This window comes from Xiphophorus maculatus, chromosome 21 (genome assembly GCF_002775205.1).
Source record: "Xiphophorus maculatus strain JP 163 A chromosome 21, X_maculatus-5.0-male, whole genome shotgun sequence".
Classification (NCBI taxonomy): domain Eukaryota; kingdom Metazoa; phylum Chordata; class Actinopteri; order Cyprinodontiformes; family Poeciliidae; genus Xiphophorus; species Xiphophorus maculatus.
This window is the reverse complement of record NC_036463.1, coordinates 22,338,865-22,365,477: the sequence shown is the minus strand read 5'-3', so window position 1 is coordinate 22,365,477 and position 26,613 is coordinate 22,338,865. Positions and strand designations below refer to the sequence as shown.

At 39.8% G+C, this 26,613-nt stretch overlaps 1 protein-coding gene across 1 annotated transcript in view; it reads right to left on the bottom strand.

The window, feature by feature from the left end:
- The window catches only part of vstm2a (V-set and transmembrane domain containing 2A), a 105,723-nt gene that overhangs the window by 15,839 nt on the left and 63,271 nt on the right, over positions 1–26,613 (bottom strand). Inside the window, exons 3-4 of the mRNA XM_023326616.1 lie at positions 16,864–16,914; positions 12,938–13,274 (exon numbers count right to left, since the gene is read on the bottom strand). Of these exons, the coding sequence (XP_023182384.1) occupies positions 12,938–13,274; positions 16,864–16,914 (388 nt within the window). The remainder of the gene's footprint in view (positions 1–12,937; positions 13,275–16,863; positions 16,915–26,613) is intronic.

Below are 26,613 nucleotides of genomic sequence, written 5' to 3'. Positions count from 1 at the left end.
TTGGTATAGTCTCTTCAAAATAAGAGCTCAGTTGCCAAGGGTTCTCTGGCCAAATTTTACGGCCGGGATGTCTAGAGAGCGACGCCGAATTGGTGGTGTCGTTTCCTTGAAGCTTTTAAAATGTTTAAAATGGCTTCCCATACATCCTGACATCACAGTAAAAAGCGAAGATGTGTGACGGAGATAAGGTGTTTTCTCTCTATAGGTTCAGTCATTGCTTTTTCTCTTGAAGCAAATTTAAGAGTTCACTAAAAAGGTCATGAATGACTGTGAAAAAACAAAACATCCTCAGAATGAAAAAGAAAGCTCACATCTCCCACGTGCCTTTTGGCAAGCTGTGATCTGACTTTTCTTCAACAGTGATTTTCTCAATGCCTCTCTCCCATAAAGTTCTGACTGGTGAAGAACCGGCAGTTGTCGTCTGCAGAGTCTCTCCATCTCAGTTGCTGAAGTTTGGAACTCCTATAGTGTAGTCATGGTAACCTGGTGACCTCTAGTCTCCTTCTTGTACAGGTTTTGAGGACGGCCTCATGTAGTCAGATTTACACATGGACCATATTCCTCCCATGTCTTTATGATGATTTAACTCAACTCCAACTTCAGGGCCTTTGAGAAGTTTTGTCTCTATGTCCTGACTGATACTTTTCAGTTACCTTTCATCTTATTGGTTGGAGTATTTTGTCTTCATAAAGGTACTCAGGAATACTGATGAACCAATGAATGGACCCTCCAGACACCGCTGTCTTTATACAATCACTTGACACACAGTCACTGCACTCTGGACAAATTTTGTCGATCATGACTGATTTGCATCCAAAGGGATGAATACTTTTTGTAGACAGCATAAATTAATCCTTCATTGTGGAACCAAAGGCACAAAATGTGTGTCAGCTTACATTTTTCTGTCAGGGGGAAACACAAAAATAAATGATTTTCCTGGAACAGTGAGTTGCTTCTCCACAATTAACCCATTTAGCGGCAAGTATACTAGGTTGACTGACAGAACTAAGCCCCTCCTCCTGGCTCTGATTGGTTATTTTTGGCCAGGAGTGGTGCATTTCTTCAGACAGCATCAGGGACAAGGTGGAGGAGATCAATCTTTTCACAGATTATCTGTCTCATGACAAGCCGTCAAGACTTGGTGACAGTTTTAACACTGGAAGTACTAGAGAAATGCCAAATGGCCTTTCTACCTATGCAGTCTAGAGATGGGCCAACTGGCCTGAAGGATTTTATCTAGCAGGTGCTTTTGTTCTGTAAATAAGGCCATTACCTTATAAGTACCCTGTTAATGGCCTCAACGCATCTCACAGTTGCACAATTGTTCCTTAGACTTAGACTTCGACTTAGACTGACTTTGTTGTCATTTTGCATGCACAGGGTGTATACAGAACGACATTTCGTTGCAAACGGCTCAGGACAATGTTTGAGGTTCCAATGTTGTGAGTAAAATAAAATACAGTATAAAATATGAATATAAATCAAAATATAAAATATAAAGTGCAGGACTGACAGTAAAATAGAAGTTATTTAGCTCTGTACATGTGCAAGGTATAAAGTGGAGGCCAGTTTTTGAGTGCAGTCCAGTTAAGAGTTCAGCAGTCTGATGGCAAGTGGGAAAAAGCTGTTTCGGAACCAGGTGGACCTGCACCGGATGCTGCGGAACCTCTTTCCAGAGGGCAGCAGGGAGAACAGTCCATGGTGGGGCTGTGAGGGGTCACTGACGATGTTTCGGCCTCAGGACACGCATCCTGCATCGATGGTTGACCTGACACTTCGCCCTTTTGCCTGAGCTGGGTGTGGAAGGTTGTTGCCGAAGCAGTTTCTCCTTGTGTGCCTTCTTCTCACTCACATGAGAGTTACCGAACTCTTTTGCAAGCTCAACCAGGAAGTCCACCCGTCTCTCCTGCACCCCAATGCATGCCTGAAAAAGCACATGTGCATTCAGTGCTGCCATGTCAATCATGTTTGCCAGGTTTGCTGACCAGCTGTCACATAGTGATGGAACCTTGGTCACCCCCCGCAAGATTATGACTGAAATAAATGCCATTAGTTCTTGTGAACTAAATAGGTGAAGCAGTCATCTATTTATCCTCCACAGCACAAAAGGCTGCATGCAAATGTGCATGTGCAAAGTCTCCCAGATTTCTTTTGCTTACACTTTTTGAATGATTTTTTTGAGGTGGATCAACACAATTAATTTGGTTAGTTTATTTCTGAACTGTCATTTTAAACCCACTTAGCTTTATTTAAAAGAAAAACATTACCAATTTCTTTTTAGAAAAACCTTTGCATATTTCTTGAAACAGATTGTATGTTTTGCAAACTCTATGTACATTTGGAAAAATGACCTGGATAATGCAGCACAACATCATGGATCAGCTGCAAAAGGTCACATCTCTCCAAAAACACTTCATGTATGCTTCAAAACTAAACTGACTAGTTGTAGGTATCATAGATACCCATCCCCAACATGGACTCTTCACACTCCTACCTTCTGGCCTGACGGTCAATGGCCACATTTACAATTGAAGAAGGGATGCTAATTTGAGCCATCAGAGTCGTCAGTTTGGACTCAGGGCCTTTTGGCTCTGTTTCAGTAAGTCTGGGGAGAGGTCGAAAATACATCTTTTTTATAAAAGTTACATAGTGCAGCTTGAAGCGCTCCCAAATTGATTTAACAGACTCATGGTCTAGAAATAAATAAATAGACATGACAACAAAACAAAGTGTACTCAGGCAAGTATAACAAACGCTAAAAATGGGAACGAACAAAACCCTAGGCAGGTAAAAATAGAACCCGAGGTTTATATCACGTTGGCAGGTGGTTCTTTATTGCACTTATAAAAGAAGAAAACTAAAGAGCACCCATTCCTGGTCGGCTCCATCTGTCCTCTGGGCTGTGAACTCCCCTCAGTATAATTACTTCTGGCATTCCACATCACTGTTTGGGGGAAAGTCTGAATGTTTTGCTGTCTTGGTTTAATATCCCATTGCTTACACAGCAGTGAATAGATTTCATTGTTAACTCAAACTCCTCTGAGTTCATCTGCTGGTTGCGTTTAGATTCTCGTCTTCTCTCTGATCCTCCAGACATGTTAGGAAACAAAACCTTTAAAAAACAAATCCCGTTCTGGATTTGTCCTTGGCATGAGCTGTTTCTCATCTCCAAACTAACCGAACCAGTGACCATGCCCAAAAGGTAAAGCTCCAGCTCCAAAACTATTTTTGGAACAAAGGAAAAATATTTATGAGTTATTGTACTTTGGTACACTGCTGTGCATTTTAATTGGAGAACATGTGGAGGGGGAATAAGGCAAAAGCAGTCCAGGAACACAGCCGTCAAAAAACAAAAACTCCATCTGAAGAGAGGCTTTTTAGTCCATTTGTCATTTATCCATAACAGCAGCTGAAAGCCTCCTCCTCCCACTCGTTCTCACAGTTTATTTGACAGGGTCACTCTCTCTTCAGAAGCTGTGGAAGGAATTCACAGCTCATTGTCAAAGAGGCTGACAGGAAGCTGAAAGCTGAAACATTTAAAAGACGCCTGTGCCCGGTGCTCTTTGAGTTTTTCCGTTTTCCTCCCACCCGTGCAGGAACTCTGCTCAGGCGTAATGAGGAAGAGCATCCGCCTGATTCAGCGAAGACGTGCACTCACACGTTGTTGGTGCGAGCTGAACGGCCGTCTTCGTCGACCCAACGCACCACTCAGCTTTCTGCCAAAATGCTTTTTTGGCTTTGGAAACGCCGATGCTAATATCGATTGCAGGACCAGCTGAGACGGCTGGGGTTCAGCGAGCCAGAGAGGTGAAACACGGCAGCACCTCCACCGAGAGTTCCAACTGGCTCCATGCCACCTCCATCTACTGCTGCTGATCACCGGCTGGCTGGCTGCTCTGCTGACACTTTCACTGAATTGCTTATTTACTTGCCTGGCGTGTCTTTCATAAAAGTTGCTGTCTGATTGGCTTGTCAAGTGATTCGGTCTCAAAGTGACTGAGTGCGCGCCCCAGCCATGTTTCTCAGGGTGTCTGAGTGCTTACTGTATATGAAAGTGGATGTTATTACTGAGCATCCAGGTAGTTCATCTGTGACTGAGGGTAAATGTAATGTCAGAGGAGTGAGGAATACAGCGGGCCTAAAAATAATCACCAGCGGCTTTGTGTGATACAGACAACATAACCATGATTATTTTTGCAGCTTTAAAGCCAAGCCCTTAATAATCCATTGATCTTCACTTCATCTTCTCCACAGATTCATCCTTTGTGTCTTCGTTCCCTCTTATGACCCCTTTTCATCACACTCATCTCCATTCCTCTTTCCGTCCAATTTCAGTTCATTTGTATTTGCACGCCAGCACCTGATAGAGAAAATCTGTCTGTTTTTGAAACTTTTAAGCTTCAGCCTGTGAGAATCTGTCTCTGCATGGCATACAGACTCTGCCTATAAGCCAATTAAACAAACAGCTTCAGAAACAACAAAGGGTGGAACAATACATCCAGTTCACAAGATGAGACAGCAATGTTTTTAGCTAAAATAACAGCCCCGATTTTGATAAGAGAAAATAGAAACGAACGTTAACATTGCCAGCACCTAATTATACTTAGAGTGATAACAAATGATTCATAGTCTTTCACTCTGAAAAGCAATTTCAAATTAACGCTAATATAACCAAGTGTTCTCAGCCACTGTGACAAGGTCTTAACAGGGAGCTAAAGTAAGATGGTAAAGTACGTTAAACCATATTTATCTATCACCTTTCAAGACGTAGATCTTGCATCTCTGCAGAACCTACAGATCTTTATAGGTTCTGCAGGCCTACAGAGGAAGAATAAAACCAAACATCAGTACATTGAATCAGTTAATCAAAGCAAACGTAAAAAGGCTACTTTAATTACTTTTTAAAATCATAGATGACTTAGAGCAATGGTCCCCAACCTTGAGCCCATTGGGGTTGATGTAGGTTGCATTCACACCAGCCCTGTTTGGTCCACTTTAATCCAACTCTAATTCGTTTGTCTATAGAGTCCGGTTCATTTGCGGAAGTGTGAATGAGTAATTGAACCCTGATGCGGACCATAATAGCAAAGTCTGGTGTGCTTTGAATGCAAATGTGAATGCCAAATGGAGCAGCAACTGATCTAAAACCAAGAGAAAGTCTAAAGGGAATTACTGTAACCACTAGCTGACAGGATAAAAAAATCTTCACTGCAACAAGAAACATTGTGTTGTTTCAATAGGTCAAGTTAAAATCATATTACACCCTACTATCTGACCACTTATGGCTTCTTATATTTTCTTGTAAATTCCGTTACGTACAGCACCAATTTGCAATACAGGCACTTCACAAAAAAGATCCATTGTTATAGCTTTGTCAAAAATATGCTACTAGAAATTAATTTAAATTTCATTACTGAAAATCACCACAACAACAAACTATTTATGTTTCCTGACCCAGTGAAGGACTGGTTACCTGTAGGGTCAACCTGACCATGGCCCAATGAAAGCTAGAGGAAAGCAGCAGCCCCTTTAAGGCAGCATTAACAACAGTCCTTCCATACAAAAAAGGAGTATTGCACCATGAGGCACCAGTAAAAAAAAAAACAACAAACAAACAAAAAACAACAAAAGAGACAGATCACTACTTTTTAAAGATCAAGAAGTTAGAAGGCAGTATATTAGCGATAGCCAAGCAGGAACCCTGAAGGAGCTGCAGAGGTCCTCAGCAGATATTAGATTGTTTGACCAGAAACACTTTAATCTATTTACTTCACAAAGTTCAGCTGTATGAAAGAATGACTACAGACAGAGGGAGAATTAATATATTGATTAAAGGCAAAACAAGAAACCACATTTGGATGGATTTTTAAAAGGCGACCATTAAAATAAGCACTCTGGACAAATGAGACACTAATGACATTTTCAGGCCATCAAGGAGAGAGCTGCATAGTGCCAACTCATCTTTTATAATCAGTAGTAATAAAAGGAAAAGCACCCATTTCTCATCCATTTCATAATTATTTATATGTTGCAGCTACTAAGTGATTACTTGACATTTAATAAAATAAAAAATTGTATACCCTGAGTTTTTTATTCATAGCATATTTTTACCAAATCAGAATGTACTTTCATGGTTATAAGCCTATTATCTGCAAAACAAATTTATAGCTTTATCGTGGAAATATGTCAGGAGACCTAACGCCACCCAGTGGTTAAAACAGATGTTTAATTTGCCACTAGAAGGACCTAATAATTGTTTGGATTATTAGGAAATCCAAACATTATACTTTTCAGAGGATTTGGGGTTATTTTATTAACTTTATTAAGGACTTAGCCAGGGGTCTCAAACTCCAGTCCTCGAGGGCCGCAGTCCTGCAGTTTTTTGATGTGCCACAGGTACAAAACACTGGAATGAAATGACTTAATTACCTCCTCCTTGTGTAGATCAGTTTTCCAGAGCCTTAATGACCTAATTATTCTGTTCAGGTGTGGTGCAGCAGAGGCACGTCTAAAAGTTGCAGGACTGCGGCCCTCGAGGACTGGAGTTTGAGACCCCTGACTTAGACCTTTCAGAGGGCTTGTTGGACTCTTGCAATGCACCATGCAGGATAGACGTGTGCAACTGTATCCAATGTGTTTGTAAATGCTCAATTATTCCTGTTTAGAGAGGCTGTGTTTTTTTTTGTTCCTGTGTTGGTTAACTTAACTTTTTATTTTCCTTTTCATTTCTCTGACATGAGAAAAAAGAATTACCGTCATATAATAACTATAAAGACAACTTAATCAGACTGATACATGATTATATTTTCAAAATCTCAATAAAATATTTTGGTAAAAAATAAAATGTAAAGTGGTGTACTGTACATGAAAAACATATTAAATGGTAAATAGTCTGTACTTGAATAGTGCTTTATCAAGTACATCAAGGAACCTATAGCGTTTCACACTAACTTCAATCATTCACACACACATTCACACACTGCTGGCGGTAAGCTAGTCTGCCCACAGTCAGCTGTGGGCAGACTGGCCCACAGCTGCCCTGGGCCAGTCTGACAGAGGCTGAGTTAGGGAATGGATAAAGATTCCTCACTAATGCCATAAAACAAACTCATGGCATTTTCTTCTAAGCACTTACATGTACTGTCTCTGAAATTTGGTCTCTTTTGAAACGCTCCCTTCTGGTCGTTTTTGTAAGAAAAGATCCTCACAAGAGTCAGATGTGGTTAACTGGATATATTTTGGGCAAGTCAGAAGTTGCTGCTGAGTTAAACGATGAAGCAACAGAAGTTTTAGCGAATGTTGCTTTAGCCATTTAAAACCAAGCTAACCCTGTTGAAGAAGAGAACAAAGTCCAGAAACTCAGAGGAAAAGAAATATGGACTGTTGTATAAGTGAATTAGAACACAGAGCCGTGACTATTGCTAAACTTTGAACTGAATGTGTGAAATTTAGGTTAATAGTAAAGAATTTCTGTTTTATAAAAAAGTGTGTTTCTTAGCTTTATTGTAAAATGAGAATGCTACCGTTTTATTCCAAAACATTATTGAAAGTGTCAGAGGAGAGCTGTCATCCTGTTGGTCACTAATTGATGTTTTCAGGTCTGCAAGAACACAGAGGACAATGATGATGTGTTGGGAAGGATCCCTGTAAGACACATGTGTTCTTATCCTTGATCAGTGTAACTATGAACCTTTCACCTGCTGCTCTCCACCTACTGAAATGACACACTGGTGATTTTTCCTTAGATGTGCATTGAACTGATATAAAAAAAAAAGTTGTTATTTTAAACAAGGTCAGTATCTCTTTTTTTTCTCTCTCTCTCTTTTTTTTGCTATTCTGGATGCGGTGAAGCTTACTCCAAATTTGTTTTTCTTCCAAGCGGGGAACCAGGCTGGCCTCAGAGGTGGATAGACGAATATGGCTTGGGGGACAGTTTTCCGTTCCTCTTTTCCCCGTATTCATCTGCGGTCACCTCTGAGCTTTAGAGGGAACAACACTGCCAGGAACGATGGAGGCCAAACTGTGATCTAACAACAGCTGACACATTGGTGGGGAGTTAACTGTGAACGAGCCGCTCTGCGGCTGCTGCAGGAGACGCTGTGGCGGCCACGCTCCCGTTCCTCCCCATCTGGAAAGCACCTCGGTGTTTACGGATGCAGCAATGCGGAAAAAGAAAATATCTGCTCTCTCTCTCCTCGGTTTGATTTCATCTCAGGCCATTTAACTATTGTTGCTGGCCAGCTTCAAACCCGAGTGGGGCGCTAACAGAACCCTGTGGGCCTCAGCCGCAACACCTTTCTGAAACTCAGAGGAGGTTGCTAAGGCTGCTTGAGCAGTCACAGAGAGGCATTTATCTCTGTCAGACACACCACGCCGAGGACTCACCGCAACACAGATGTCAGCATAATTTAGCTGCCTCATAATCTCCGGCTCTGCAGCCCTGGGGATTATTCAACTTTTTACTTCTATTCAGTGGCAAGTAATATCTTCCTGTGTTTTGCTGCAGGGTGCGCGCGGCTATCATGCCCCAGAGTATGGCTGAATCAGTCCGAACCGTCTGACCCGTAGGGAGATGATTGGCAGTTAAAGCTGAGAAAGAGCTGCTCAATTACAACACAGGTGGATAGTCAGAGAAATGACAGGGGATTGAGTTCAAATCCCCCTGAGGGTAAAATGTGAGCGGGCGTGCAGGGAATACGTACTGCTAATGATTCAAAAAATAGATCTTCTCTTTCAAGGCATGAATGCTAACGTAGGAGAAAATCTGGAGCATCCAAAACATGTCGGCTCTGCAGTTTTCCATTTTACAAGCCACAAAAAGTTAAACATGCATTTATGTTCAAAGAACAATTGTAGGACTAAGTTAAAACCAGCCAATGTCAACTCTTTAAATGATTCAAATGAAGAATTGCTTGTATTTGAAAAAGCAAAAGTGCATGTAATAATGCTAGCTTAGCATGTAGAGAGCATGCAGACCTTAAGACTTCACAGGTTCTTTCATCAAACCCAATAACTGTGAATCAGTCGGAACTGTGTCATTCACTGTTCTTCACATAGTCCTGAGCTGAAACTCAATCATTTTTAACCTTCCAGTATTCTATATTCAAGCAAAAAGAAGATATAAAGCAATGGGGTTGGTTACAGCAGCAATGAATGCAATTAGTCTGTGTTAAAAAGCACAGGGGGAAATTTTCATCTAATTATTGAGGGTAAATATGTATTAATCACAGCTGGCCTGGCCAGTTATTGCCTCAGACTACTGTCTGGTGCCTCTATTACAGTAAAGACTCTTCACCAGCATCAAGGGAGGAGAGGTGAAGTAGGCAATGAATTTAGAACAGGAACAGATCCTAGAAATTCATGGAATAACCGAGAGAGAGCAGATTATTTTAGAGCTGAACAATGAGCAAACCTGAATCCCATAGAAACTGAAGATGGGATGGAGGAGGAGGTTGGTTGCTTTCTTTGACCAGATCAGTTAAAACTTTAAATGGGCATGGAATTCAGAAGGAACCATACGTTTATGGAATGATGGTTGAATTTATGTATCTGATATTTCACTTATGCTCCCATGCATAGGTATCGCCACCCTCACACATTTCCTCTGTCGCATTTTGTTAAAGACAAAGACAACTTGTAGTAAATACAAACTAGAGCTTTGAAGAGTAATAGTAATGATGAGAATTTTAACTGAATGAAAGAAAGCTCTTCCACCCAACATGGCCCGATGTTAAAAAGCAATCCTCTCTTGTTAGACCATGAATTATCCAGGTCACGCAGTTCAGACTGGAAGAATAAAGAGACCATTCATAGCTACAATCTAAAGAATTTGGAAATTCCAGAAAAGCAGTGAAAGCCATTATCCAAAAATGTGAAACACCTGGAACAGTGACACGCCTTCCCAGGAGTTCATGGCTTCTGAGAATTATTCAAAAGCCACCTTAACAAAAACTAAATAATTCAGAACCACATGGAACTCCTGGTAAAAAACAAATAAACAAAAAAAAAGAAAACACTGCTCAGCAAAAAGAGAAAAAATGCAATCTTAAATTTGATTTAAAAAAAGAAAAAGCATCTCGACGAAGCCCAATAGTTTGGAGAATAACTGGCAAGGGATTTCAGAAAACGGTCCAGTGGGATGGTTTGGTTTCAGTAACCTGTACAACTCCATCACTGATGGAGCCACAATCTCTTTCTATACAGGAGCAGATGTTAGAGGTTAAACTCTAGGCACTGGGGTTATGTAGCAGGCCAGTGGTCAAAAGATCTTCAGTAATGGGCGTGCTGTGGTGGCGCAGGGGGTTAGCACGCCCCACGTTTGGAGGCCTTAGTCCTCGATGCGGACGTCGCAGGTTCGACTCCCGGTCCCGACAACCTTTACCGCATGTCTTCCCCCCTCTCCTCACCCTCCTTCCTGTCTGCCTACTGTACAAGAAATACGAGCCACTAGTGCCGCAAAAACTCTTCGGAGAAAAAAAAAGCTCTTCAGTAAGGGGCTATAAAAAAAGATGATGAAAGCGACCTAGTCAAAGTGTTGAAAAGACTGACTACTGCTGTAGTTATTGCAAATGTTTGACTTGTTGCCACCAAAGGTGGAACAGTAGATGTCAGCTTTAATGGGCAGGTGTGTTTTAATATTAGGGTCTGGCTGGTTTGGATAGCTTTCCTTAATACATGAAATAATTATTTAAAAAATGCAATTTGTATTTACTCAGGTTATGTTTAATTGATATTGACATTTGTCCAATGAGCCAAAAGACTAAAATGTGACAAAAACAAGTAAGTAGAATATATCTGTTCACAGCAATGTACATGTAAAAAAAGCAACTCTAGATGCAGCCAGGACTTTTCTTCAGTTACTTCTGTGTCGTCATGAGGATTTGGTACACATCTCTGAACAAGCACAATTAGCTAGAAAAGGTGCTACACTGGAGACATTGAATAAAAACAGATGTCAGATCCGTACTCCACTGAGCAACAGTGACAAACTTAATGAACATGGATTTCTGTTCTGTGGGTTTGTGGGTCTTCAGCTGTGGCATTGGGCGGACATTTGGGTTCAGTCATTGAATAAACTGCTGTTCGGAGACTCTGCCATATGCTGACTGCTGCTTTAATACAAGAGGCTCACTTCTAACACTGTACATGCCAAGATGGGCATGTATAACCAAGTTGACTGTGCACTGATACTCACACTAACACAAGAAGATAAACTACTCTTAACTACTCTATCCTACTAATAAAATCATATTTATCATTTGTGTTTTAAGGGTTACTGCAACCAGAAATTCCAGAACTAGAGTTTCAGAGAGAAAGCACCTAACAAAGAACAGATGTCAGGTAACAGAATAAAGAAATGATAAGACAATAGATTTTGAAAAAAAATATTCAACCTATGTTTCTCTATCTCACAACTCTGTAAGACAAATTATTTTGTCTAAAAATGTCAGACACTGTACACTAGGCTACTATATGTCCTCTTGGCATTTATTTTATATTTCAGTTATTTAAACCAACCATAAATAAAATTTTTGTTGCGTAACCTTGAACGCGTTTTTGACATTTTTTGCAGTCTTCGTGGCTTATAGACTTACCCTCATTGATAACACTTTATTTGACGGGTTGTGAATAAGACTGTCATGACACAGTCATAAACATGATATAACACCTGTCATGAACATCAGTAAGTCTTCAAGAATATTTATGAATGTTGTCATAAAGTGTCATTCGGTAAATCAGGACACTTTTAGTACAAAGTTGACATTATTCAAAACGTCTTCGTTATGACAACTTGACATTAACCAAGAAATCATGATCTGACATAAATTTATTATAAAATTATTACTGATTAAACTTTAGCTTTAATAACATAAAGCTACATAATTTTTAAAGTTTAGTCAGTGATACTTTGATAACAAATTTATGTCAGATCATGATTTCTTGGTTAATGTCAAGTTGTCATAACAAAGACATTTTTGTCTAGGTTAATGAAAAGATGTCATAACAAAGACATTTTGAATAATGTCAACTTTGTATTAAAAGTGTCATGATTTACCGAATGACACTTTATGACAACAGTCATAAATATTTATGAAGACTTACTCATGTTCATGACAGGTGTTATGTCATGTTTATGATGGTGTCATGACAGTCTTATTCACTACCCGTCAAATAAAGTGTTACCGACTTATTTTAGTGTCATTGCACTAAGAAGGACTTATTAAGGACTGCCATGGTAATGGATGTGGTGAAGTTGGTCCCCCTCTATTAGACTCCTAACTCAAGCGGTTTAGTCAGTGCTGTGCATCACCTGGCTCACGTAGAAGTAAGCAGGCTTTGCAGGTGAAGGGAGTGACACGGTGATGACATATTTTGTGCGGTCAGACAGGATTTAAAAGCGTAAACATGACTTTAAAAAAAATCAAGAGTAAGAGGGTGAGATGTATATTTAAATTTGAAGCAGCACCACAATTTGTGTGCCATTGTTTTGATATGGGGAGATCTTCAGTACAGAGTTTATGTGCAGTCGGCTTTATATTGGAAAACAGCTTGTTTTTGCTGGTTTATGACAGAAATGTTTTGTGAAAGAGGCACAGAAAAGATGGTGTTGCCTTTTGTCTAATCAATGTCCACAAAAAATTGCCAATGGATGTCTGACTATGGTTGAAAGGAGGTTGATCTACTGGGATAGCCAAGAATGACTTTCAGCATAACAGTTTGACATACATTTAGACAGTATAAAGAATTGATTCAATGTCTAATTTACAACATGTACTCTAAGCCTAACTGAAGACAAAAGCTCACAAGCCTTTATAAGCCATTTCCATGAACCTCCAGCATTTGATGCTTTAAAACACAATAACGTGATCTATGAAATGCATCAGGTTGCAGAGTTGGACCAGGACTCCAACTAGGGAGGTCTTCACCAAGTGCTTACCTGAGCTGGGGTAGCGTTTAGCTGTGTTGGAGGATGTGTGGGAGGAGGACGTGGAGGCCACCCTCTGGTCTGAACTCATGTTGTCTTGGCTCAGAGGTGAGGTGGACTTCCTTGGCTTCTTGTCTGTCAGGTGCAGTGGGGAGCTCTTCTTGGCAGGTGGCAGTGGCCGTCGAGGCCTGGCTGTGGCGTTGACCCTAAGCCAGGCTTGGGCTTTGTACTCCACAATCTCTCCGTAGTTAGCTCGGGTCACCCGGCACTCGTAGAGTCCTTCGTCGTTCTTGCTGACTCTGGAGATCTGTAGCTTGTGTGAGATGTCGTTGCCCTGGACCTTCACCGTCTATTAGAGCGATTGAAAGAGACTAGTGTCATAACCTGGAGTGAGAAGATACTCCAGTTTTCATATGCATTCAAACTACACCAGAGTTCACTTCAACCGAACCAACTCCTAGGTTTGTAGGTGAAGCAGCGTTTGATATTTGGTCCAGGTCAGAGTTTGATTACGCATTCACATCTCCCCAAGCAAACAGGACTTTCTTTGGAAATGAACTAGAGTTTGAAAAGACCAGAATAAACAGAGCTGGTCTGAATATGCCCTAAGATTTTGGTGCAATGGCCAATTCAATCCAATGCATGGGTGTCCTTTGCAGGTTTTTGGTCATTCTTCAACGGTGTTTTAGGATGCAGTGGGTTACCCATTACATATGAGGGAGTTCCCCGAGAATATGAGTTCTCGCAAAACAACAAACAATGGTCTTATATTATTTTTGTTGCAGACTACAGTGGACTGGACAATCTGTCAGCAGAAATCCATGACATTGGGGCTACTTACCCTGCATGGATGGGTTGTCAAGGATTTGAAGTAGAAAATACAAACATCACACAGCATCATTTTCACATTAGTGAGTTCTGCAAGTGTAAGGACAAATGTTTCTCTGATTATCATGACCCTACACAGCATGATCATTGTATTGTGGGAGCCCAGGAGAGCACACGAGTCATGGATCAAAATCACAGAGAAACACTGATCAATCAACAAGTATTGGGAGCCTCAGGTTAGCTTGACAACCTGCCACGATCCAGAGACATTCCAACAGACATTCCAACTAGGTCCACATTGCTCCTTAATGGTCCTTCACATTAAGGCTCTTATAATCTCTGTAACCCATTCTAAGGCAATTGCTGATGACTTTACTCCTTGGCATTATGCAAACTGCCAGCATCACTCCTTCAAACAGAGGTAGCCACTCTGGCTAATTATAAGTAAGATAATAATTTTCAGGGGACGGATTATTTGGCTGCTACTTTCTCTCTTAATTAATGAAAGTGCCAAAAGTGGACTTAGTTTTATACACATTACTTCTGTTGAATACATTTTTAAATAAATAATGACACAGGTTGGTACATATTCTATTCCAAGATCTTAAGGCTTATTTGGGGTTTCTATTCTGCTTTAGCTGTACTATATTATAAAAGACTGAGATACTCCTAACGTCACAGGAAACTATATTTTCTCTTACTCTGTAAAGCCAATGAAAACAATAACTTTCTACTTATATTAGGCTAAAACTATTGTAGATACTATTTACAATTGCTTGTATGAAACAGAACTTTTTCTTTACTTTTGGGGGCCACACTTTGAACTCCCTATTTTAAGGTGTCATAACTACACCTTAAACTAGTGTCTGATGTCTGATTTGTCAGACATCAAACAAATTGTCTTAGACGCAGAGATTCATATTCAAGTGAAATGTAGCAGCATTAAAAAGCTCTGTTGAGGCTCTGTACAGCTGAATTAAAACAGAAGTCGTTCACACTCCATACCGTCAGTCTTCATTAAGACAACGGTTTGAACCTCGCAAACTTCACATGGTGACTGTGAAAAGGCCTTCTTTCTACCAAAGCCCTGGGCTATTTTATAATTTCTGTCTGGACAGACATGTGTGAATTCAGAGAATAAGAGCCCTGCACCCTTAAGGCTGCACAGAACAACCTTGGGTTCTACACACAGACTCACTGTACAAAACTGTGAAATGCAAAAGATCTGCTCAGCTCATACACAGAACCACAAAGAGTATGTTTACCTTTCAGCCTCATTAAAACCTTATTTCAATTAATGAAAGCTATTAAAAATAATCAGCAGAGCTGTGATGCTTTAAATCAAGCAAGTATGTGATAAACAATCTGGGTTTTAATGTTTGTCTTCAATAGAAGTATGAAAAATGTTCCAGATCTTCAGTTGAATCACCTCATGGTGCTAAACCAATCAGGTTTAATGAGCAGAAGAAACTTTTAGGACAGAACCCTGGTTGTTATTCTTCAGATGAGATTTTTATTTAATTTTTTTACCATGACACCGGGATGATTTATTGATAATACAAACTAAAAAACTTTTGCTACAAGTAAATAATACATTTTCCCCTTTTAGCAATTTACACCCCCTGGCAAAAGACGTGGAGTTGCTGCTATTGAAAAAAACCTCAAACATCCCAATTAGCAGTTCACCTCCTCTGGCTTCTCTGACAGCTTCAACTCTTTGAGGCATGACTAATAAAAACACAGATCAGTTTTGTGGTATGGAACCTTTTCATCCAGTTTTTTTTTTCCACTATAAATTTTGAACTGGATTGAGATGTATGAAGCTCAATCTGATAAAAGACTATGGAAACGTGCTTCTATTCTTTATCTTTTTATGGTTCGTTGCTGTGGCACCAAATTAACGTAGCAGCATCTTCTCCTTGACATGTTGCAGATTTCTGAATCACCTTTGGAAACCACATGTCCTGAGACTGTTTTGCCCACCATATCTTGAATATTAAAAAGAAAATGTAGCTTAGGAAGCTAAGATTCTGAACCTTCAGCTGTTGAGAAATAATTGATTGCTGGAAGCGTGAACTCTGTTGAAGATTTAAACGCTCAGATTTGATATTACTCAACCACTAAAATTTGGCCATAACATGTAATGCACCAGCTCGATGAAGATTACCAGAAATTGTCTCCACTGTAAACAACCCAGTAGGGAGTAAGGCTATGCCATTTTTATCAGCAATAAAGATGACTGGTAAAAGGCCGTCTTCACCAGATCTTCACCAGATCTTTTACCAGAAGATCAACATTCGAGGGAAGTTGTCCTTGGAGCAACATTCTTCTTGCTCCGACTTTAATTGCTCAATATTTGGAAGCGTGACCCAGACACATTTTGTTGACTTTCATTGCTGTTATAAGTTGCTGAGAGGGCGTAGCCTATTTTCAGATTTCTATGCAAAAAATGTATAGTTTTCCTTTAAGGTTACGATTATGTGATGTTTTCTGGTGCTCTGTTTCACCAGTACACTGTGATTTTAAATTTTAAACATGACAAAAAGTGGTCAAGTGTAGGTGGTGGGAGAATTTTTGCAAGGCAATATTTCACAAAGCTGGAATGTTCAGCTGCTGAATAACATATTTATGTGTGACCTTGGACAGTGACTATGTACTGGTTGTAATCACCACAGAAGAACTAAAGTTTGCTGCTGAAACAATCAAATTGGAAGGAAGAAGACCTCCAAAACATGAGGAGATGATGACATTTCCATATTAGCAGCATCTGTAAACTGTCACAATGTAACACACACATCTGTGACGATCTTATACTGGTTGGCTGTGTGCTGCTCTAGGCACAGAAGGCCCATGCAGTGTGGCAGAGGAAAGAGGCGGAACTGTTACTGGTGTGTGTGAGCGCAGGAAGGGAACCACTCTGACAGTAATAACACGCTGCCACTGATTTCGCTGATTAGCTCCATTCTCTTGTGGAAGGTGTATTATTCAAGGAAATCAGCTGCTGTTGTGTTGGTTTAGAGTGGATCTCTGCCAACTCGACTTACAATGGCAACGCATTGGGAAAGTGGGGGGTTTGCAGGGTGACGTGAATGACGTGTTCTTCAACTCACACTTATTTTTGTCCCCTCGTCATCAGGATCGGGCTCTGGTATCATCTCCATCTGTGAACACAAAGAGGGAGAGAGCATTAGCGAAGCGACAGTGGTTGAGTACAGGGTGAGGATGGGTTTTATGCATGCCTAAAACCACTGAAGGGATTCCTATGACAGCTTTCTGAAAAGGCATCATCTATCTGCCGAGACTTATAAATGTTGCAAAGCGACATCAGCACACAGTTCGCACACGGAGTTACTGCGTTGCCGCTGCCCTGCCTTTTAAAAGTAAATGCCACTCTTCCCACTGTTTCAGCTTTATTTTTAGTCTTTGAGTGCTTCTGTGGGGAAATTAAAGGCCAGCTCCCAAATGTTTTTTGCAAATTGAAAATAAAAAAAGGAATAGTTTAAACTAGGATAAAGTACTAAAAGATTGCTTTGTGTGAAGACTAAAGTATGTTTATGCTGCTGGCAGCGTCTTCTGGAACAGTGACATTACCCAAGAAAGCATGTGACAAAATGTCTGAAACAGGAAGGAGATGTTTATGGTGTGCAGAGATTGAGTAAAAGATACCACAGTTTGACAATATCAGCACAAAAAATCAAAAATATTTATTTTATTTTCCTTGCACTATTATGTTCTTAATTATACCATTTATACTTAATGTATTCTTTTAATGTGAAATATTTAAATACAGAAGAAGCTTGTCCTGGACCAGACACTGTCGGCACCAAACTGATTGCTGATGATCACTGATCACAGACTATATTATATATATATATATATATATATATATATATATATATATATATATATATATACAAACACACCGTATATATGGCAAGAATTCTTAAACAAAAATATATAAACCACTCTCTGAACTTATACGTTTTCAGGTGTTTTTATTTTATTTCATTCATTCATTCATTCATAATTTACAACCTGTATGCAACATTTGGCTCATTAGATGACCTTGACTGGCACACGATCAAACACGTCTTAAGTGTGAGCTCTGCATGAAAGTCCAACTACATGTCATTAATTTTGAAAAAAAGAAAAAACTTTTATTTTGAAGGTAACATTATGGATTTCAGTAGCTACTAGCTTTCTGATGCAGTTCTCCAATAGAGTGTCATTGTTAGCAGGCTGTGCAACAGTAAACAGAGAGAGAGAGAGATGCAGAATGTGGAATAAATAACAAGGCTTAGATTCAGTATTTATATACAAGGTTTCTGCTTAGGTTGTAGAAACAATCAGCCTGATCTTAGAAATTACAACTGGAAGTGGAAATGGCCAGTAAAATACGAGAGCTTGGTCACTGACATGTATTATAAGAAAAATAATTGCAGTGTACTAAATAACTGTGAAATTTGTAGTGTGGCAGTAACATTTTATTGTTCGGTTGCTAGAAGAAAAATAAAAATCTTATTTATAGCTCTTTATCAAATGTATATATAAAAAACTGTTCAATTTATATTTTCCTACAAGACAGAAAGATCCAGTTTATATGCAGAGTTATATAATCAGATCATACTGGTTTTATCACCATATTGTTAATCAGTTCTTGATCTGAGGAAGCCTTGCTGATTAAATGAAGTAATGAGTTCTGTCCCTCCTCCTTTGACATGAGCCTGGTCACAGTAGACATAAATGACTGTTTTAACAGAATAAGACATCCAGCAGAACCAGGACCAGGATTAACCATCACTACCCACAAACACATGGGGCTGCTCAACAACAGTCATAGCTGCCTTTGAGGCCCTTTGGAAATAGTTATTGCTCAGCACTACAAGGAATAAATTTGAATTCATCTCTCACCCAGGAGGCTTCTTCAGTTTTGAAAATTGAACTTGAAGTATGAGGCTCATAAGTTGTAATTAAAAACAATTAAACTGAGGTCACTAAGGAGCAGTGGTGGAAAAAACTTTTTCAGTAGAGAGTAATGTAATTAATTACTTTTTCTGTCGTGACAATGTCAATACAGTTACTGACAATAACGTGGATGTGTTAGTGTGTTAAGGCATACTATTAGAAGCCACCTTCATCTGACTGGGAGTTAAGGTGGTGAAAACCATGGCAGAAAGGTTGCTGATTGTTGCAAACCAATCAGGCAGACTTGGACGGGCTATCACACAGTGAGACACACTGACAAGACAGACAGTATTGTTGTGGATAGCCCAGACAATTGAAGGTCGGTGCTTTGTTTAACTGGAAGCAAAAATTTCATTTTTGTCTTGAAGAGATAAGAGGCATGACTCTATATGTGGAATATAATTTATTCTATAGAAACAAAATTGGCCCTTATATCAGTCAGAAGCAACACATCTCACTGTGGCAAGTTCTCTTTGCATGAGAGGATTGTAAATCATAGAAAACACAACAGAACATTTTGAAATTTAAACCTGCATGTACCTTTGGACTAGTACGGCCTCTATGTTGTCTGGAGAACCGTTCTACAAAAGAACAAAACTCAACATCAGGAACATCTCCAGTGACTGCCTCAGTTTGAGCCCTGCTGGCAAAAATGTAACATGGTGGCAAGCCTTAACCCCACAGCCAACATCACAGCCTGGGCATTGATTTTAGAGGCTATAATTTATTTATCCCACAGCAGATGAAAATGGATGTGAGGCTAGCAAACCTTTTAAAAACAGAGCGAAGCAGAAGCCGCTCAGCAGTTATTGCTAAAGACGATTCCTTCAGAGAACACAGAAACCGCTGGCTCCATGAGTGAGACTGAAAATGGAAGGGCACAGGAGGAAGAAGATGGCTACCTATGAGCAATTGTTGCACCCGGCGCTCTTTCAAGAGCTGTAATTACTTTGAAAGAACTGCGGCGCTTTTCTCCGGAGGATGTTAGGCAGACAGGTGATTAATGAGGAGAATTAGGAGCCGAAGCTCTTCTCCCGGCGAGCGAGCAGGACTCACAATGTGACTTCAATGGACGGAGCTGGCATTCTCTGTTAGACGAGATGGAGATTTTTACAGAGACATCTTTAGGCGAGCCACGATTAATCGTCCTCAGTCTTGGGGTAAGACTGTATTAGGTCATCAATTTCAGACCGCCCTCTTTGCGAAGCGCTCTAGCAGCGGTTACACAGGCCTGGTGTGGTCTATATCTGTCACTAGAGGGGGATGGAAATAGACTTCCACTGGAGGACACATGCTCTAATTTGGTCTATGCACACTAGCTGCTGTCTTAAGGAAACATGCTGAATGTAATGGTTTCCCACATTCGCTTTGATAATTTTGTTTGGTTTTAGAAATTGCTTTTGAGTACAGCAATGTTTTGTACTTCTAGTTGAAAGTAGAAAAGTAATCAGTGACATTTCGCCAGAGTTTTAATTTAAAGCTCCTCTGATTTTTCGGTAATGAGCCATCATCACATATTTGATAAAAACTCTTCTCCTTAATTTTATGAATTCCTCACAGGGAAACATGAGGACAATGTATTCCCAGCTCATCAGTAGCTGCGTTTCTAGTACAAATTTGCACAAATATTTGTCTATATTCTGCTGGTGTCGAAAAGACACAATTTCACAATTGCGGTGTTTCCATTAAATAAGAAATGAAATTAAAATTACATGAGTAAACTTGCAGCTTTGCAAACGAGTAAATATGTGTTAAGTTATCAAAAAGTTATGGCAGCGATCATAGTTGTAAATCACAGGGGAGTCGGGGGGATCCGGACCCCCCCAATCTTGGAAAAGTCTACAATTGTCCTCCCCTCCCCCCAAAAAAATCATTGAAGAAACATTTGCATTTAAATAATATCAATAGAAAAAGATAAGAATGATTTTTTAGGTCCCCCCTACCATTATTAGAACAATAGTTCAGTCCAAAGTGTAGGAGGAGCAACAGCAGAGCCGCTGAAGTGAGAAGCTACCTGTTAGCTGTGGCTCTGCAGCACAAACATAAAGCCCTCCAGTCAGTAAATACTTAAAGCAAAAAACATGTAAACCTTTGATTTACTTTCACTGCTCAATAAGAAGAAACACATTAACAATAAATATCAGACTGCTGTTGTTGTTTCATTACTTTGGCTGAATTACAATAAGCTGCCTTATTAGCGAAACGGCTACACTGTTTTCATAGACCTAAGCTTTTTTGTCAAAGGTAGCAAACATCTCATTCATATTTAGCTCTTTAACTTTTAGCTAATTAGAAGAGTTTGAAATGGGAGGGAGGGGCTGAGCAAGTGGCCGACAAATCTGTGTTTGGAGCCGAGAACAGAAGAGAGAACAGATAGAAAAAACAGAAAGTTATGGCTTTATTTCTCTTTATGTTTTCAACGCAGAGCCTTTAAAACCACAAAATAAAATCTGAATATTTTTCTATATAAACCCTGGTGCTTTAAGTGTTATGTTTAAGTTATAATACCCCCCAGATATTCTTTTCTATCTACTTGTTGGTTCTCAGTCATCCAGGACATGGCAAAACTAAAACAGGCTTAAAAATAAAGCAATTTAACAAGTTATAATTTAAATAGCCCATAATATGTATTGGGAGCCATTTCAGTAAATCAATGTTTATGAGTAATTTTATTAAGAGCAGTTACTCATTAATGCTTTTTTATTTAGAACCTTAATTTTTTGTAAAGGTGTAGCAGAGATTAGATCAGTCAGACTGAACAAAACTTGCATACAAGCAACATTTGAATTTTAGTTTTATTTCTCAATAGTTTGTTCATATGCATTACTAGTCATTTTTGGTCCTGCAGCTTGAATGTGGTTTAAAATCTTTTTAAACCATATCTTAGATTACATTTCACTGTAACTTTGCTGACCCCCCCAAAATTGCTCGTAAGAAATTTTACTGTTTATGGTCCCCCCCAATAGTGAGATGGGATTTACACCCTTGGCAGCGATGGATGTAAATGGTTACATATTTCAGCCATGGTGCTAGCGCTCGTAGTCTATTAGTCAATCAGTGGAGATGCAGGCGTTGGAGCGATAAGCCCCGCCTACTTGGGAACAGCTGTGTATCCGGTGTTTTGGGGAAATTATAGTTGATGATTTTAGAGAAGTTATGGATTCAACACATTGGAATGACACAGAACTTTTTATGAGCTGTGGTGCTGTGAGAGCTCTGCTGGAGCCAGCTGTCCTGTAAGTCCAAAACACTTACAGGACAATCAGGAGCACCAGGAACACTAGAGGACATGAAGCCACAGAGTATGAACAGACAGAGGTAGAGATCCAGCGGGGATCAAGGACACAGATGAGAACACACACACCCCCACACACCCACGCACACCTACACAGGGGTAATCAAGGGGATGAGGAACAGCTGGGACTAATTACAGAGGAGGGAAGGTTGAAGAAAATCAAAAATACAAACGCAGATGAAACCCAAACACCAAAAAAAAAAAAACATTTAGGCAGAAATCTGTGGCGAGCAGAAGACCTTTGTGTAATTTACAGAGGACACCATAGATAAATAAAATAAGAAGATTTTTGATGAAAATGTAGCAGAAGTGGTGTGATAGAATAGTTCTACAGTTAGCTTAAAGGTAGCATACAAGACATTGTACTTACTGGCTTTAACAGTTAAGCAGAGGAAAACTAAAGTACAGTGAACCTCCACATAATTGTGGTTCAGTGTTTGTGGAACTTTCAGTGAAATGTTATTCCAAATTATTTGTAGAAAATTTACCTTTTCAATAATTTTTCTGAGATAATCTAAAAGAAAAGACAGTGAGGGACTTGTCCAGGGTGACCCTGCCTCTCGCCCATTGACCACTGGAGATAGGCACCAGCAGCCCTCATGACCCCAATGGATGGATGGATGGATGGATGGATAGATGGAAAAAGCAGTGAGGAAAGCTGAAATACCTATCTGCTACTGAAAAATGCTTGACACAAGTGGATGGAAATCAGCCAATCCAGGAGCAGCGCGTATTGGCTGATCCCACTAGAGTGGCGATGAGGAAGACTATGAATGTCAGCTTCTGCGCTAGTCCTAAGACAGTTTCCACTGTGTGTAATATTGCAGTGATGTACAGTACATTTGGTGTTTGAACTAAGCACCTGTAATATTTTACAGAGGGTCTCAGCTGTTCCACCCCAGTGGATAAATGAAGCTCTACTCTGTTACTTTTCTGTAAACCACAAGAAAAATGATAGAAATGTGCATTCAGTGACTACTAAGTACTCAATATCACTGCGTGTGAAAGGAGAATTCAGATAGCAGACGCATTACTATACCATGGCCCTGTTTATATAAAAAAAGAAAATCAAATATTAAAAGACAAGTAGAACGAAGTCAGACTAGAGTTGGACAATTTGATCATAATTCATAAATAACAGAAGCAATCATAATTATTCCCCTCTGGCTTTTTTCAGTCTATTTATGGACATAGCTATATGTGTCTTTTACATGTTTGCACAACTGACACTCTGTGATATGTTGGCTGTTGTAATTGTAAAGAATAAAATAATAATAAAAAAAAAATCATATGACCTGTTCAGATGTAATGTTATCTTTGACAGCTCAAAGCTCTGCTGTAATTCTTCTAACGCCTGATAATGAGTTGCTGTCTGCTGCCATCAGCTTGATCTGCATTTATATCACCGGTTTTGTCTTTGTGTTTGTTATTTTAAGCTCAGTGTGACATTGCTACAAAGTGGGACTGGCGCTCGCATTAAATCACTGTATCTGGGTGTTCTTTTTCATTTCTTAATAATCCATATTTGGAGCATCTAAATATAAACATATTGAAGCAGCTGTGATGTTGATACGATCCCATGACGGAAAACAGAGGGGCACTCCTTAGACAGCCACCTCTTTACAACAGTCATCAATAAACAGAAGTGCTTTAAGTGCAGTGACAACAAGTATTTTGTTCTCTTACAGTTTTACTTATTTTGTTTTCACACCTAGATGTTTGAACATTAAACATAGCCTAAATAAATAAAAAATACAGTTTTAAACAGTTAATTACTAGTCCCATATTAAATTGTGAATTAATAAACCCACTGTCAGACATATAACATCAAGAAATCACCGAAGGAACCTGTTGGACAATATGAAGTAAGCCAAAAGATTTCAAAAAGTAACAGCATGCATAGATGAAGACCCGAAGCCGTTACAGCTGTGAAGCTGGGAGACATCACATGAGGCTCAGTGGATTAATAATTGGTTGTACCTGAAGCTCAATGTGCAAATCATATTCTGACCTAAATGAAAATTAGCTAATAGACTTTTTTTAGTTCAACTCACAGTAACCTTTAGAGATCGATCATGTGCAGCAGAGAAAGTAGGTGGAACAGGTTCCACATGGATAACATCAGGGAGAAAAAAAGGACTTTTCTTTCCGTTGTTTTAGCCTTTGCTAGGCCTTATATTAAAAATAAAAGCTCATGTGGGCTAACCTCTACCTGTCAAATATTGTAAAATATTTCATTCAGCCTGGCATGTTGAATCCACAAGCAGCTAGACCTACAGAAGTGTGTTTTCCGAGAGAGAACCCATTAGTCACCCTGCACCGCCTAAGTACGATCAAGGTAATTGTGAGTTAATGAACGTCCAATATCAATTAATAATCCTGACATTTATTACTTTCAGTTAAAATATGTCTTTTACCTGCAACTAAGGTGTTACTTTTTGTCAGAAAAGTCAAAAGGAAGAAAATAAACCCACATTTGATGCTCTTCCCCTACCCTAGCCTGACAAGGTTTAAGTAAGTTTTTGACCCTGTGATGACAGTGTAGAAGTTTTCTTTGACAGCATCAGAGTAAACCTCCATTATTTTCCAATTTGTGTTTCATTTTTATTGCATGAGAGCCTTCTGAGCCAACGCTGCAGCTGCTCGCGACTATCTCAATTTCAATCGCTTGTCTCTTTATTGCAAAACCCTTCCACCATGACGCCCTGCCATACTTCATGCAAATCTCAAATTGACTTCTTGTAAGAAAAAATGTGCTCTGCAATTACTGGGCATCAAAAAAAAAAAAAAAAGAGGCCTCATTGAGTCGCTGAAACTAAATTAATGTCACATGAAGAAAAATGATCATCGTTTAAAGTGAAAAATGGAGCGGGGCCACCCTGTGCGGGTCCCACTGTGACTGGATAAGATCTCCTGAGTGAGAGGCCCTGCATAAGCAGGGAAAACACATTAAAGTGACCAGATATGAAAAGTGAGTTCATCCAGCATTCATCGGCTTCAGAAACCACATAGAATTGGAAGAGTTCAAACTAAGGCTCTGGACTTGATATGACACGTTAAACCCAGTAATCTAAAATAGTGGTGGTGTATGAAAATGTTATTAGATACGACACAGTGGGGGGAAAGATTTGGATAAGCTTTCTGCATTATATAAAGGCAGCTTAAAAGATCACATTAGAAAGTGTATTAAAAGTTACATCCCTTCAGCTGTGATCCATTCATCAAATAAGTCCCATAACTGAGGGGGGAAAATGTGGTGCTGCTTTTTTAAATGTCAGATTTTGGGGATCCCCAGAACCAGAACCCAACATTCAGCTTCTACGCTCCACAAACCTGGAGCGTAGAAGTTTGTTTTCCAGAACAAACGTCTGGAAAACTGGAAAAGAGCTGAAACACTGAGTTCCTTTATATCTAGACCATAAACCCTCTTGTTTAGAGCTGCTTTTGTATCATAATGAAACCTTAACCAATATTTTGATGAGGAATGACGGCACCTGGAAAAATTTAATGTTTCAAGGTTTGAATTTTGAGGTTTTATGATGTCAAGCACTTTGAACTACCTTGTTGAAATGTGTTATACAAATAAATCTGATTTGATTTTAGTTGTAACTGACTCAAATATCACATGGAGAATACCTATCTGTAACTGAGGCAACACCGGGGTTGGTTCTCCAAACTGCTTTGGAAACTTTTCAATTTGTTTATGTGATGTTTTCACTGGGAATGATTCCTTTACCTGTTTATAGAAGGCCATAACCCCAAAGTGAAGTTGTTGAAGTGCCACCTTCATGTGGTGGAGGGGTTACGGTTCCCACATACCCGGGTGTACTTCACTCTATGGAAGTCTGTGCCTGCTCAAACCGGACGTCTGCTGGACATATCCACACAGAGCTCCGTTTTTACAACCAGGTAAAAACTTGAAGGTAGACAATGTTCCTATAGGAACATAACAATAGCTGCTTTGTATGTATCATCGAGCTGATAAGGATGAGAGTCTTGCAACCAGTTGTAAAGGACACGTAGAGTGACTACCAGTCACTGTGCCGCACCAGCAGCTGTACAGTGGCTGTTCTGGTGGAGAAGAAACGAGGCAAGGCGCCCAACTGGTGGATCAAACTTGCTAGTACCCATTTCTTGGAAGGTGCATGCAGATTCTGCGGCTGAGCATAAGGCAGCCTTTAGAGTCCTCGTGCTTCACACTGTCTTCTCCAATTTCTCCTCCACTAAGCAGGTTCTAGATTATTTTCTACAGTATTGTACCACAAATCTATACATCTATATCATTTGACATGACAGGCAGTGTGCAGGTCGACACAGAGAAACAACAGGACAAACAACCATGCACACACACTCATAACTATGGGCAAATTTGGGATGGTGACACTTCTGTTCTGCTGCACTCTTCATGCTGGCTGGTCTGAGTGCTTCATGTTTGAGGGTGCTGTTGGTGTTACATGTTAAGATTTGAATTCTAAGAGCCAGAGCCCAGGGCTTACTCATGACGTAAGCCATGGCTTCAAGTTGACCCTATATGAAGAGCAGTGCCAAACTGTTGGGTGTTTCCTGGGAACTGGTGGTGTAATAGCAGTTATTTATCATT